General features: G+C 39.7%; 1 protein-coding gene across 1 annotated transcript in view; it reads left to right on the forward strand.

Annotated features, from left to right (window-relative positions):
• LOC109680168 (cytochrome P450 2B4-like) overlaps window positions 1-9,710 on the forward strand; it is a 44,150-nt gene extending 34,440 nt beyond the window's left edge. The window contains exon 9 of the mRNA XM_074057018.1: window positions 9,654-9,710. Within this exon, the coding sequence (XP_073913119.1) occupies window positions 9,654-9,694 (41 nt within the window). The 3' untranslated portion in view covers window positions 9,695-9,710. The remainder of the gene's footprint in view (window positions 1-9,653) is intronic.
• The last annotated feature ends 3,834 nt before the right edge of the window (window positions 9,711-13,544 follow it).

Genomic DNA, 13,544 nt, shown 5'->3' on the forward strand with positions numbered 1-13,544 from the left:
TGATGTGTCTGAGAGTGTTTCATTTTCAGGCCTGATGGTTTGGTGTTCTGTAGACTTCCTGGACCTGGGTGCCTCTCTGCCATTCTCTAGGTGAGGGAAGTTTTCACCTATAATTCTCTTGAATAGGTTATCAGTGCCTTTTGTTAATAACTCCTCTCCTTTTTCTACACCCATGATTTTTAGGTTTGGTCTTTTTTATGGTGTCACAGGTATCTTGTATGTTCCACTCGTATTTTCTTAAAATTCTTTCATGATCGTTTACTGTTTAGTCTAATTCATCTACTTTGTCTTCTGATTCTCATACTCTGTTTTCAACTTGCTCCACTCTGTTTGCCAAGTTTTCAATTTAGATTTTTACTTGGCATATTGAGTTGTTTATTTTAGATTGATTATTTTTCAGGGTTTCTATATCTTTATTGATTTCCACTTTCATATCCTGGATAGTCTTCTTAATTTCTTGCTTTGTTTGTTTGTATTCTCTTTGAGCTCATTTAATTACTTATTTTCATCATCATTGGGGTCAAATACTAGCTTTTGTGTTCTTCTTTGAGGTCGTTAATAATTTTTACTAATTTTTTTGGAATTCATTATTTGTTATCTCTTCCTCTATGCAGGTGTTTAGATCTTAGGGGTGGAATTGGCTTTTGAAGGAGAGCAATTGTCTTGCTATTTTATTCTGCATTGAGATTTATGCATCTGGAGTTGTTTTTGGTTAGGGTTTTAATCCCTTGTGTAACTATAGTTGGGGTTTTCAGTTTTTTACTCCTGGATCTCCAGCAGTTTTCTTAAGAGAGGGGTATGTTGGAAATATTACCTTTTGCAAGGTTCCTATTGTGGTGCAGATTACCTCTTTCCTCCCCTCAGTGTGGGTGCTGGAGTTCCTGCTTTTTGATGGGGGAGTGGGGACTCTCTTGCACTACAGTGGGGAGTGCTGGGTCTCTTGCACTGTGGGTGGCAAGTCTCTGAGCACTTGCAGAATAGTGGATTGTCACTCAGTGAAGGGGCTGGGATTCCAGCTCTTGGACAGGAGAGATGGGACTCTCCAGCAGGGAGGCAGAGTGTGAAGTGCTGGGCTTCTGTGTACCTTGTGAAGCAGTCCTTCTGGTGCTGCCTGAAGAATAGCAGGTTACAGCTTTCTTCCTGTCATGAAGAATCTGGTGTTTTTGCTCTTTAATGGGCAAGCAGGGGCTCTCCTGCTGTCAGGCACAGTGGGAAGTACTGGGTCTTTGTGTACCTTAGGGAAGCAGGACTCCTGACACCCACAAAATGGTATATTACCACTCATGGAGGAGCTGGTTTCCTGCTGTTTTTCAGGGCAGTGGGGCTCTCCTGTTGGAGGGCTTGGTGGTGTGCTGCTGAGCCTCCATAGTCTGTGGGAGGGAGGGAAGCCTCCTGGTACCAGCAGAATAGTAAAGTATGGAACCTGTGGCTCACTTGTGTGTGTGGTTTTGGGCTCTTGGCACTGAGTAGTAAGTTGAGGGTACCCATGTGGTAGCAAAGCTGGCAGGCTTGAATTGTCTGGTGCCAGGCAGTAGAGGTCTTGGGGTCTACTTGTGTTTGGACATGGGCTTCCAGAATCCGCAGCAGCTGCTGCAGTCACAGCAGAACAAAGCCTGTAGGCAGCAGGTGTTCTGGGGAATGCTTGATAGGTGCTGGCTTCCAGGAGCACAGTACAGTGGTGCTGCAGGTAGGGGGAATCAAGCCTGTGAGCAGAGGGAGTGCTGGGGCCTGCTTGCTGGTGTGGGCTTTGGGGAGCACAGTAAATCAACTTTGTCCAGCATGGGGGACCCAAGCCTTCTGGCTTGCACCTTCTGTTGACCATGGAGCAGCTGGAGCCCTGGATTCTGATTATGCAGGGGAACAGGTTTCCCTGGCATTTCAGGGTGAATAGTAGCAGGTTGTGTAGCAAGGGGAGTGTAGAGCTCTGAGTTCCTGTGTATGCTGGGAAGTAGGACTTAACACCAGAGTAATGAGTAATGGAGCCTGGGCTGTGTGGAGACTTCAGGTGTGGAGGATCAGGAGTATTGAGCTGTGAGTTGTTCTTGCCATTCTTCCAGTTGTTAATTGCTTCTCTATTTGTGGATTCAGAGAGGGCTTTTTTTCTCACTGGTTATGGGACCCCATGGATGCCTTTTGGGGTCCCCTGATCTTTGTTCTTCAAGGTAGTTAGTCGCTGTTGGAGTTTAGGGATGTCAATAAACTGCCATCTTGCTTGTCTCCTCAGGGGGTTGCTTTAAATGTTAAATATATTTTGACCTGCCCATCTTCACTGAAATATACTTCTCTCATAATTGGAGTGGAAAAATAAGATAAAACTTTTTAAAAATAAAGAATGCATTGAACCTCCTTCCTAATGTTTCATTGAGAAAGAGCAATAAACCCATACATTACTAAAGTGTTATGAAGACTTCCTTTAGCCTGAGGGTTACTTTTTGTTTATCTTTTGGAGACAGAGTCTCATTGTGTAGTGCAGGCTGGCCTCAAACTCACAAGCTTCCTGCTTGTGCCTCTGGAGTGCTGGGATTACAGATGTGTACTATTACTCAGGGGGCAGGTAACTTTTTGGGTGACTTTGTTGAGCCTGCTGTGATGGGTATTCACTGACATGCCTTCTCCCACATCCTCACCATCTCAGAGAAAGTCCAGGCAAAGATTGACAGAGTGATTGGTCAACACCATCTTCCAGGTCTAGAAGATTGGGTAAAAAAGCCTTATACAGATGCTGTGATCCATACAGTGATATTGTCCCAATTGGGATTCCTCATTGGTTCATGCAGGACACACACTTCCAGGAATATTTTATCCTGCAGGACCCCAGAATCTTGGATGGAGGGTGCTATCTTCCCGTGATTTTATGATAGTTCATGTTTTTGTCACTGGGCTACAAGGAAGATTGTATTTTGAGATCTTTATGAGGGGAGGGAGATTTTGGAAATATGAAATTTCTCCCCCTTCTTTTATATTCTATTTTATTATATGCTAGACATTGTTTTGTCAAAAAAGGACCATATACCTACTAGGAACATGTTATATGATGGCTCTGTACCTGTCTTTTCTTTTAAAGAAGTTTTTTTTGGTGGCACTTGGATTTGAACTCAAGTTCAAATCCTTGGCAGGCACTCTACCACACTTGAACTTTGCCCATGGCACTTTGTACTTTATCTTATTATTTTAATAATTTTGTTGTATTTTTGAGTTAGTACTCATTAATAATATGAGGGGGTTTCATTGTGGTAATTCCACATATGTGTACCTTGTACTTTGATCAATTCACCCCCTGCATTATCTGCCAGGTTGGTTTCACTGTGCTGTGTTCACCCCTCAGTAAGGTATATACCCCTATTTACCCTTCAGTATCCTTGTATCTTTTCCTTTCCCCTACCTTTCCCATTGATGTCCCTCAGACCATCCCCCATTCACATTCATGTCCCAATACCATCATTGTCATCACCATCACAATCACCATCATGAATCATCATTTTAGTTCTAGGCTTCAAAAGTTGGCAAAGAATAGATAATTTTTTTTGTCAGTAATGGGGTTTGAACTCAGGGCCACATGTTTGCTAGGCATGCCCTGTACCACTTGAGTGACTCCACCAGCCCTGATATTTGTATTTTGAGCTTGGCTTATCTAACTCAACATGATGATCTCCAGTTCTACACATTTCCTGCTGACATAATTTCATTTTTCTTTCTGGCTGAATAATACTATTTCATGGTATCAATATATACCATATTTTCCTTATTCACATATTCGTTGTTGGAAGCTTCAGCCTATTCTACAGTTTAGCAATCATGAACAGAGCTGCAATTAGCATGGGTACTCAGGTATCTTTCTTGTACACTAATTTACACTTCTGGAGATAATGTCCAAAAGTGGTATGGTGGTGTCATAAGGTAAGTCTAATTTTACATTTTGAGAAAACTCTCTACTGGTTTCCATAGCAGTTGCTATGTTTACATTCTTTTCAACAGTGTATGAGGGTTCCTTTCCCCCACATTCTCATCTGCATTTGTTTGTTTTCTTGATGATTGCCAATCTGATTGGAGTGAGATAGTGAGATGGAATCTTAGTGGTTGTTGATTTTATTTGCCCTCATAGATAAGGATGTTGAACATTTCTTTACGTATACATTATCCACTTGAATTTCTTTCAGTGAGAAATGTCAACAGACAGCTGAACAGAATGTGCACTGTCCTTTTAGCACTCATTGGATTATTTGTTTTTGGCTGTTTCGTTTTTTGAGCTCTTTGTGTATTCTGTATATTAACCCTTATCTCTTGAATAGCTGGGGAAGACTTTCACTGATTCTGTGGGTTATCTCTTCAGTCTCATAACTGGTTATTTTTTGACATGAAGAAACTTTAAAATTTTATGCAATTCCATTTGTCAATTCTTAGTCTTATTTCCTGGGCAGTTGGAGTCCTATTGGGAAAATAAATCTCTATGTCTATATTTTCCAGAGTTTTCCCTATTTTTTCCTGTAGTACCTTCAAAGTTTCAGGTCTTATGTTAAGATCTTTGATCCATTTCAGCCTGATTTTTGTACAGGAGAAGAGATTGGGGTCTTGCTTCAGTGTTATGCATGTAGATAAACCATTTTGCTCAGCACCATTCATTGAAGAGGATGTGTGTTTATGGCTTCTTTGTCAAAGATCAGATGAGTGTAGTTGTGTGCTTTTATTTCTGGGTTTTCTTTGTGTTTCATTGATCTTTGTGCTTATTCTTGTGCCTTGCTCTTTTGTTATTATGGCTGTGTAGTATAATTTGAAGTTCAGCATCATGATATCTCTGGTGTTTCTCTTTTTGCTCAGAATTACTTATGCTATTCAGGGTCTTTCATTCTTCAATATGAATCGCAGAATTGCTTTAAGTATTTCTGTGAACCATGATATTGGAATTTTAATGAGTGTTGCATTGGATCTGTAGAATGATTTTGGTAGTTTAGCCATTTTCACAATATTCATGAACATGGGAGGTCTTTCAATTCTTATGTCTTCTTCAATTTCTGAATGGTTTTGTAGTTTTAATTTTAGAGATCTTTCTTTTTCTTTGTTAGGTTTATACTTAAGTATTTTTTTGAGACTGTTGTGAATGGAATTGTTTTCCTGATTTCTTTCTCAACTTGTTCATTGTTGGTATACAGAAAAGCTGCTGATTTTTGTATGCTGCGACATTTCTTAAAGTGTCAGATCTAGTCTTTTGTGTCATCTTTAAGTTCTTCTAAATATAGAGTCATAATATCTTCAAATATGAATAATTGGAATACTAACTTCCCTATTTGAATCCCTTTTATTTCTTTTTCTTGTCTTCTTGATCTAGCTAAGAATTCCAGAACTACATTGAACAGGAGTGGGGAGACTGGAAACCCTTGTCTCATTCCTGTCATGAGAGGAAATGATTTTGGTTTTCCTCATGTAGTATGATGTTGGCTTTGGGCTTTATTATGTTAAAGTACATTCCTTCTATTCCTACTTTCTTTAGAGTTTATATCATGACAGGATGTTGAATTTTGTCAAAGGCATTTTCTGCATCAATTATCTTTTTTTTTTTATTCTTGAGTCTGTTTATATGCTGTATGACATTTGTTGATCTTTGCATGTTGGACTATCCTTACATACTGTGGATGAAACCAACTTGTTCATGGTGTATTATCATTTTGATGTGCTGTTGAATTTGGTTTGCAAGTATTTTATTGAGAAGTTTTTCATCTAAGTTCATTAAGAGATTAGTCTATAATTCTCTTTTATTTGTTGTGTCCTTGTCCTGTTTATGAATGAGTGTAATAGTGGCTCCAGAGGATGAGTTTGGTAGTGTTTCTTCCATTTCTATTTCATAGAAGAGATTGAGCAATATTACTGTTAGTTTTTCTTTAATGGACTGGTAAAATTTGGAGGTGAATCCATCAGATCTTTAGTTTTTGTTTGTTGGGACATTATTAGTGCTTCAACATTATTGCTTGTAATAGACCTATTTAAGTGGTTTATATCCTCTTGGTACAATTTTTTTATCCATTTATTCTAGATTTTCCAGTTTATTTTCAAGGTATTCTCTCATGATCTTGATCTTAAAGGATTTGTTGTGATGTACCCTTTTTCATCTCTATTTTTATTAATTTGGATATTTTCTCTACTCTTTTTGGTAAGATTGTTTAAGTGTTTATCAATCTTATTTATCATTTTGATGGTCCAACCTTTTGTTTCATTTATTCTCTGTATATTTTTGTTTCTATTTCATTATTTTTGGTCTCGCTTTTTTATTATTTCTTTCCATCTGCTAATTTTGGAATTGGCTCCTTTGTGTTTTTTTAGAAACTTGAGGTACATCTTTAGGGTATTTAAGATCTGTCTGTTTTTTGGTGTAAGTGCTCATAGCTGTAAAGTTTCCTCTTTGACTTGTTTTTGTTATGTCTTATAGGTTCTAGTAGGAACATTTTCATTAGATTCTAGGAACTTTTTGATTTCCCCACTTACTTCTTCAATGATCCATTGTCATGCAACAATGTGTTGTTCAGTCTCCATGTGTTTTGAATATTTTATGCAGTTTCTTTTGCTGTAGATTTTTAGTTTTATTTCATTGTGTTCTGAAAGAAATAATTTCAACTTTCTTTGTGTCCTAAAATACAATCTATTTGGAGAAAGTTCCATGGGCTGGTGAGAAGAATGTGTATTGTGCTATAGCTGGATGAAATATTCTGTAGATATCTATCAGGTCCATTTGCTCTATTATGTCAATTAATTCTGAGTTTCTTTGTTAATTTTTTTGTCTAGATGACATATGAATTGGAAAGAGTGGCATATTGAAGTCTCCTATTATTGTGTTGGACTGTATCTGTGCTTTTGAGTCTAGTATTTTTTTTTAAATGTAGTTGGGTGCAGTGACATTTGGTGCATATAAGTTAAGAATTATTATTTCCTCTTGATGTATTGTCCCTTTATTAATATGAAGTGACCTTTTTGTCTTTTCTGACTAATTTTTGTCTGAAGTCTTCTTTGTGAGATAGGAGTATAGCCATTTCCTGATTTGGGGGTACATTTTCTCAGAAAATATTTTTCTACACTTCCACTCTAAGCCAATGTTTGTCTTTATCAGTGAGATGCATTTCTTGTAACCAACAAATGGTAGGGTCTTGCTTTTTATTCCAACTCACCACCCTATGTCTTGTGATTGAGAAGATGTGGTTTAAGAATGAATTCTGAAAGGCAGGTTTTGTGGTGATGGCAGGTAAAAGAAAGCACAGCAAAAGAGAAAATATCCAAGAGTAAAAAAATACCCAACTTAGATGCACAGAAAAAAATACAGCAAGTGAATACAATCCTTACACATCCAAAACTTTACAATGACAAAAACATTAGAAAAATTCAGAATTTTCTAATTCTCTCCTGAATAGTTTTTTTCCTCCCTCAGTGTGCAAGTATTTCAGTCCCACTAAGTGACAGTGCAGTCTGACACTGACTCTGGAATGGTGTCTGTTCACAGCCTGGTGCTCCTTTTCCAGTTGGGGTTGGCAGACATTTGGAGAGAAGGAGAATTTGAAGCTCTAAATATAATCTCTGGTGAAGGCTTCTGAAGTTTGGACCCTGAAAGTTCCAGTCTCACACCATACCCCCCTTTAATCTTCAAAGCCTACCTTCTCTTCCAAGCCCCCCACAATGCACAGCTGTTGTAATCTGGGTGCAGCCCTTTGTCACATATCTGCTGTGGTGGTATACTTCTGCAGTGAGACAGGAAGTGCAGCAAGGCAGCTCAGGGCAAATATGCACACCAGTGTGATTTCTTAGGTGGAGTTGTGGTTGGCAGTAGTGCTCGGCTATTGCTAAGGGCTCTATCCTTAGTTGAGTGGGGATTTCTATTCAGATGGGTCCACTGCCTGTTTTCCTCCCACATGCATTGGACCCTCCTCAGCAGCTTCTGTGCTCTGGGCCATAAGCCAGGTGGCTTCTTTGACCTGGGCCACTTGTTGTGCTTCCCTACTCTGAAACCCAGGCTGTTTCTCTGCCTGGGCCATGTGGATCCTTGTTATTGGTATTTTTTTGGTGTGCTCATGAGATGCTAACTGTTTAAAAGGATTTCAGCACCAAATTTCTCATCAGATGTTCAGGGAATCAATTTAAATAAAAGGTGTTCAATGTAATGTGTCCACAAGAATGCTGGTGGTATCTCTCTGTCACTATCTTGCCCTGAAAGTCAGAAGGGAGCACTGGTCAGCTTCTGTCTACTGGCTGGGGCAAGGCTTGGCAACCTGCTCTTAGTGCCCCATGCAGCTGTTTTGTTCACAGGGTGGTCCACATGCATGACTCTTGCTGAAAGCAAATCAAACCAGAATAGTAAAAACAAAACAAAATAACAACAAAAAAACCCAACAAAATAAATGAATCTGGACTGGGAGAGGTGATGAAGGGAGGGGATCCAAGCTTGTGGTGAACTTGTGCTTTTAGAGATCATGCTAGAGTTCAGTATTTCTTGATTTCTGTAACTACTTTCTGTCCTTATACTTATTTCCATTTTATCTTACTAACTTGCCTACCTCTCCTTGTACCCACATACCAGAGTGTCTGGTGTCTGATAGCTATCTGCCATCTTGGAAAAACCCCTGCTTTTGTTATTTATTTTTTGAGATTGGGTCCCCCTTTATGCCGGGAGGCTTGTACTGTGATCCTCCTATTTACATTTCCCATGTTGTTGGAATGACAGGTATGTATTACCATGCCAGGTTTTTTATTGGTTGAGTTGGGTATCTTGTGAACTTTTTGCCCAGGCTGGCCTCCAACTGCCATCCTCCCAATTTCCACCTTCCAAGTAGCTTAGATAACAAGTTTCAACCACTGTACTTGAATGTGTTTTCTTTTTTAAAAAGCTATTTCCTCATCTTCTCTATCTTCCTTTTCCATGAGAAGGTGTTTACAGTATGATCATTACTTTGATTTCACATGATCAAATGCTCCATAATATACACACACAAGAATGTCAGTTCATAGTATACATATTACTTTGCAACTTGTGTATTCCATGTGTTATATCTCTTTCCATGTATGTCTTTATACTCATACCAACACATTTTACAACTTATTTCTTATTTTATGCATCTATGTGGTTCCCCATTTATAATTTACATTTTTTTGCTGTACTAGTGTTTGAACTCAGAGCCCCGAATTTGCTAGGCAAGTGCTCTACCACTTGAGCCATTCCCCATCCCTCTTTTTATAATTCAGCAGTTGTGTATCTTTAGGTCAATGCCTATGGTTCTAGTTCATTGCCTACTATAGTGGCATATGTTCCTGAAGTGGATGTATCAATGCAATGATATTCATGTTATAAAATCACCCAATGGGCTCCAGTTCATCATATTTGATTCTAGCCCTAATGCTTGACTTGCATTCTTAGAAGTCTTGCTGAGTCTGATGTGGACCCATGATTGAAGGATCCTAGAGAAGTCCATAGAGTCTTACAGAAAGAGGGACCAGGGTGGTCAGTAAAGATCCCCAGAAGGCTCAGGTCACAGCTATTAATGAAACAGAGCAGAATTATTTCAATATTTTATCAACTAACTGCAGATTAATACAGTGGGTAAAGTTCACTATCAGGTGTGGATCTAACATGATGTATTCAGTCACACTTCATTGTTAACCTCTTGGTTTTGATGGCCCCTTAGGACACCATCATGTACCCTGTTATGATCTCTGTCCTTCCTGATCACATCACTTTAAGAAGCCGGACATCTTCTATCCTAGGCACTTCCTGGATGCAGAAATCAACTTCAGAAAGCAGAAAGCCTTTATCCCATTCTCCATGGGTAAGAAGTGCCCGTCTTCCCTATGAGAGTCTTCTGTGTGACTTTCTCTGTGTTTCCACATCAAACACTGTATGGAAAAAATGAGGATCCTGGGTGAATGATAAAAGAAAAAAATCTATGATGTCAAAGACAGTGTGAGGGGGAAGGAAAGAGAGGAGAAATGATTGTGATTGGAAAGAAAATGGAGACTGTGTTGGTGAAGGAGATAACATGAAACACCCTCCCCCACACCTAAGGGAATAAATGATCTGTTATTGAGCACCTGCTTTGTGCCAAAAACTGGGTAAGTCATTTTCATTTTTTGATTAAAGTATGAACAACCATTATTTTTTCTCTAATTTTTAAGCAAACAAGAAAGTAGTAGAGGGTGGGCTGGTTGATTGTCTCAAGTGGTAGAGTGCCTGACTAGCAAACATAAGGCTCTGAGTTTAAGTCCCAGTACCACCAGAAAAGAAAAAAGAAAGAAGAAAAAGTACATTATAAAGTTGAAGGTGAAATATCTTGTAAATCACCAACAAAAATCAGACTTGTAAATATTAGAGAATGTCCTTCCAAAATTTTATTGTGGTACTGGGGTTTGAACACAATTTTGGGCTTGCTTGGTGGTGTTCTACCTCTTGCACCATGCCTTCAGACATTTTGGTTCTCATTATTTGGAGTAGGGTTTTGTTTTTTGCCCAGGTCAGCCTGAACTGTGATCCTCCTATTTTATGTTTTCCTCTATAGGAGGCATGACAGGAATGTGCCACCATCATACCTTTTTCTCCCTATTCAGTGGGGGCCTCATGAATTTTTGCCTGGGTTTTCCTGGAATTGTGATCTTCCAGATGGAAGCCTCTCTTGTAGATGGACTGATGGGCCTTCCAAACTCTCAATTAAATGTGTGCACACATATGAGTTGGTAGGTTGATGGCTTTAAGGATTAACAAAACAGAAAGAATGAAAAGGAAATAAGGAAAGACATAGAAAATACAAAAAAAGGAGGGATCCAAGATGGTGACTAGGGTATGGAAGCAGAAAGTCTAAGCTCTGTGACTCCAAAACCTCCCTGAGATGTTGGAGCCACACTTGGGTAATTCTGAATGCTTCTAGCCAAAATAATAACTGTCACCAAATTAAGTGTAGGAAAAAATTGAAAGACTGATCCACAAATCAGCTTTTAATTGCACCTAGCAGCTGTGACCTGCTGCACAGCCAGCAAGGTGGGTCCAGCCCCAGGAAACCCTCCTTCCCCATGGCATTTTTTTCATTTTCTTTTTCCTTCTCTTCTCCTCCTCCATCAAGCAGAAATAAAACACCAACTAGAATCAAACCTTCAACACCCTGAACCCCTAGACTGGAGAATGCTTCCCTACAACATGTTACACTGAGAAAACTTGAGGGCTGCCACCGCCAGCTCCAAACTTGCTTGTGAGACATTTGACAGACCATGTGTCACATGGAATCCCCCCAGCCATGCCTGGGATAAACCAGCACAGCCCCTGGGCAGACTGAATCCCCCCCCCACAAAAAAGCCCTGAATAACAAACAGCGAACTGTAATCTAGCGTGACAGTAGAGGAGGCAGGAAGGCTGAAAGTGCACCTGAGAAAGGGAGAGAGGTAAGGAGCTAATCTCAGTGAGATCAATCAGTAAATAAACACTGGAAAGAAAGGAAGTCAGGGAAAAGGTGGGCGATAAGCCGCTCCCCAAAGCAGTGCAGGTAGCAGATCACAGACCTCATCTCCTGAGCCAGTGAGCAGCACTCAAAGTCAAACTGCCCTGCAAAACTGAAAAACTAACAGTGAAACGTCAAAACACAGACAGCAGAGGGGGCAGGCAGAACACGGAACCTACCCCAGAGAAAGGAGGCGGGGCAAAGAAATAAACCCCCAGCACAGAAATCCCAGTAAGCAAGCACAGCAAAAAAGCCACTTCCAAAGCAGGGCAACTAGTGGACAACAGAGCTAATCTCCTGAGCCTGGGGGCAACATTCAAACTTGAACTGCCCCACCTTGCTAGGGGAGGAGCTGATCAAGCAGCTGCAGCTGAAGGGTAACAAAGCTAGAAGCTGAGGAAATCAATAGCTCTGACCATGCTGCATAATCTGGAAAAGCTATCTCACCTCACAATTTCAACAAAACTGGTAAACAGAAGAAAAAAACACTACTCACAAGCCAATCAGCAGGTAAGACCACTTCAGAGAGTTTACTTATAAGACAGTACCAGGACAGGATGCTGGAACAGTAACTCCTGAACTTAAACTATGACTGAAATTCTATTGTTCCTGAACTTGGTGTTTTCTTTTCTTTTTAATTTCTATTCCTATTATCTTTTTTCTACACTCCCAGCTTTACCATCACCATCTTTTCATCCCTACTCTCACCCCTTTCACTCTCCTTCCTTCTCCTGTGCTAAAATCCATTGTTCCACTCCCCAACAACTCATTCTGCCACTTCTCACCCAATATCTCCCATAGCCTTCACCTTCTCCACCCATTCTCTCCAACCTTTCACCAAACTACCCCTCCCTCCTACACCATCATCACATGCTGACCAACCTACTATACCAGCTTTACACAACCCCAAACTCCTGAAATCCATAACACAAACACCCTTTTCTATAACAACAGAAATATACCCAAACACACACAAAGACCACAAAACCCAGCAGCCCTTGCACTGCTTTCCCCACTAACCAACTCCACTTTGGACCTCCTCCTTTAGTGTCAACCTATCCAACTCTCCAAATTTCTATAGCTAGCCTTACAAACATTAACTCCCAACATCCACTGCTCATAGATATTACTATGAAGGCATCTTCTAATAACATATAAACTTCTGGTTGGGTATTAAACCTGTGAATTAGTTATTACTAAATCACACCTGGACCAGGACAGAAACAGCACACCAACCTAGCTAAAAACCCAAGACAGCCACAAAACAAAAATTAAATCAAAGGAAAGAAAACAGATGACTAAAACCACCAACTAGCCTATCAAGAACATAGTTGCACAGTACCAAGTGGAGTGATGGGAATAAGAAAAGGGATGGAAGCCATTCTCCCCACAAAAATAATTTAAAGCAGAATTCAGAGGGAAATGAAGAAAGCAGATACCCAGTTCCAGACTCCATCAAAACAAAGATAAATGACACCAAGGAACCCAGTGATGCCCACAAAAACACACTCAAAGAAGAAATCCTGCAGGTAATCATTGAGAATTTCATGGAGATGATACTAGACAAGGTTAACCAAAATGTACAAGGGGCACTCAAGAAATTTCAAGACACCAAAAATAAAGAATATGAGAAGACACAGAAACAAATAAATGAACACATAGGAGCCCTAAATAACACCAAAGTGAAACAGAGAACATTATATGTAGAGAGATAAGTGAATTGAAGATGAAAATAGAAAATATTAAAGAGGAAGTGACCCATGATATGGAAACCTCAGAAAAAAGAATGAAACAGAAACAAAAACACAGTGGAAGACCACTCCAGCTGACTAGAACAAACAGAAGACAGAATCTCAGTACTTGAAGATAAAATGGAAATTAAAGAAAAAATTGAAGAACTGTTAGTCAAACAACTCAAGACCTGCAAAAGGAATATGCAAGAACTCACTGACTCCATCAAAAGACCAAACTGAGAATCATGGGCATTGAAGAAGAGCTCTAAGCAAAAGAGATTCATAATATATTCGATAACATAACTGAAAAATTCCCAAATATAGAGAAAGTTATGACCATTCAGGTATAGGAAGCCTCCAG

Source organism: Castor canadensis, chromosome 16 (assembly GCF_047511655.1).
Source record: "Castor canadensis chromosome 16, mCasCan1.hap1v2, whole genome shotgun sequence".
NCBI lineage: Eukaryota > Metazoa > Chordata > Mammalia > Rodentia > Castoridae > Castor > Castor canadensis.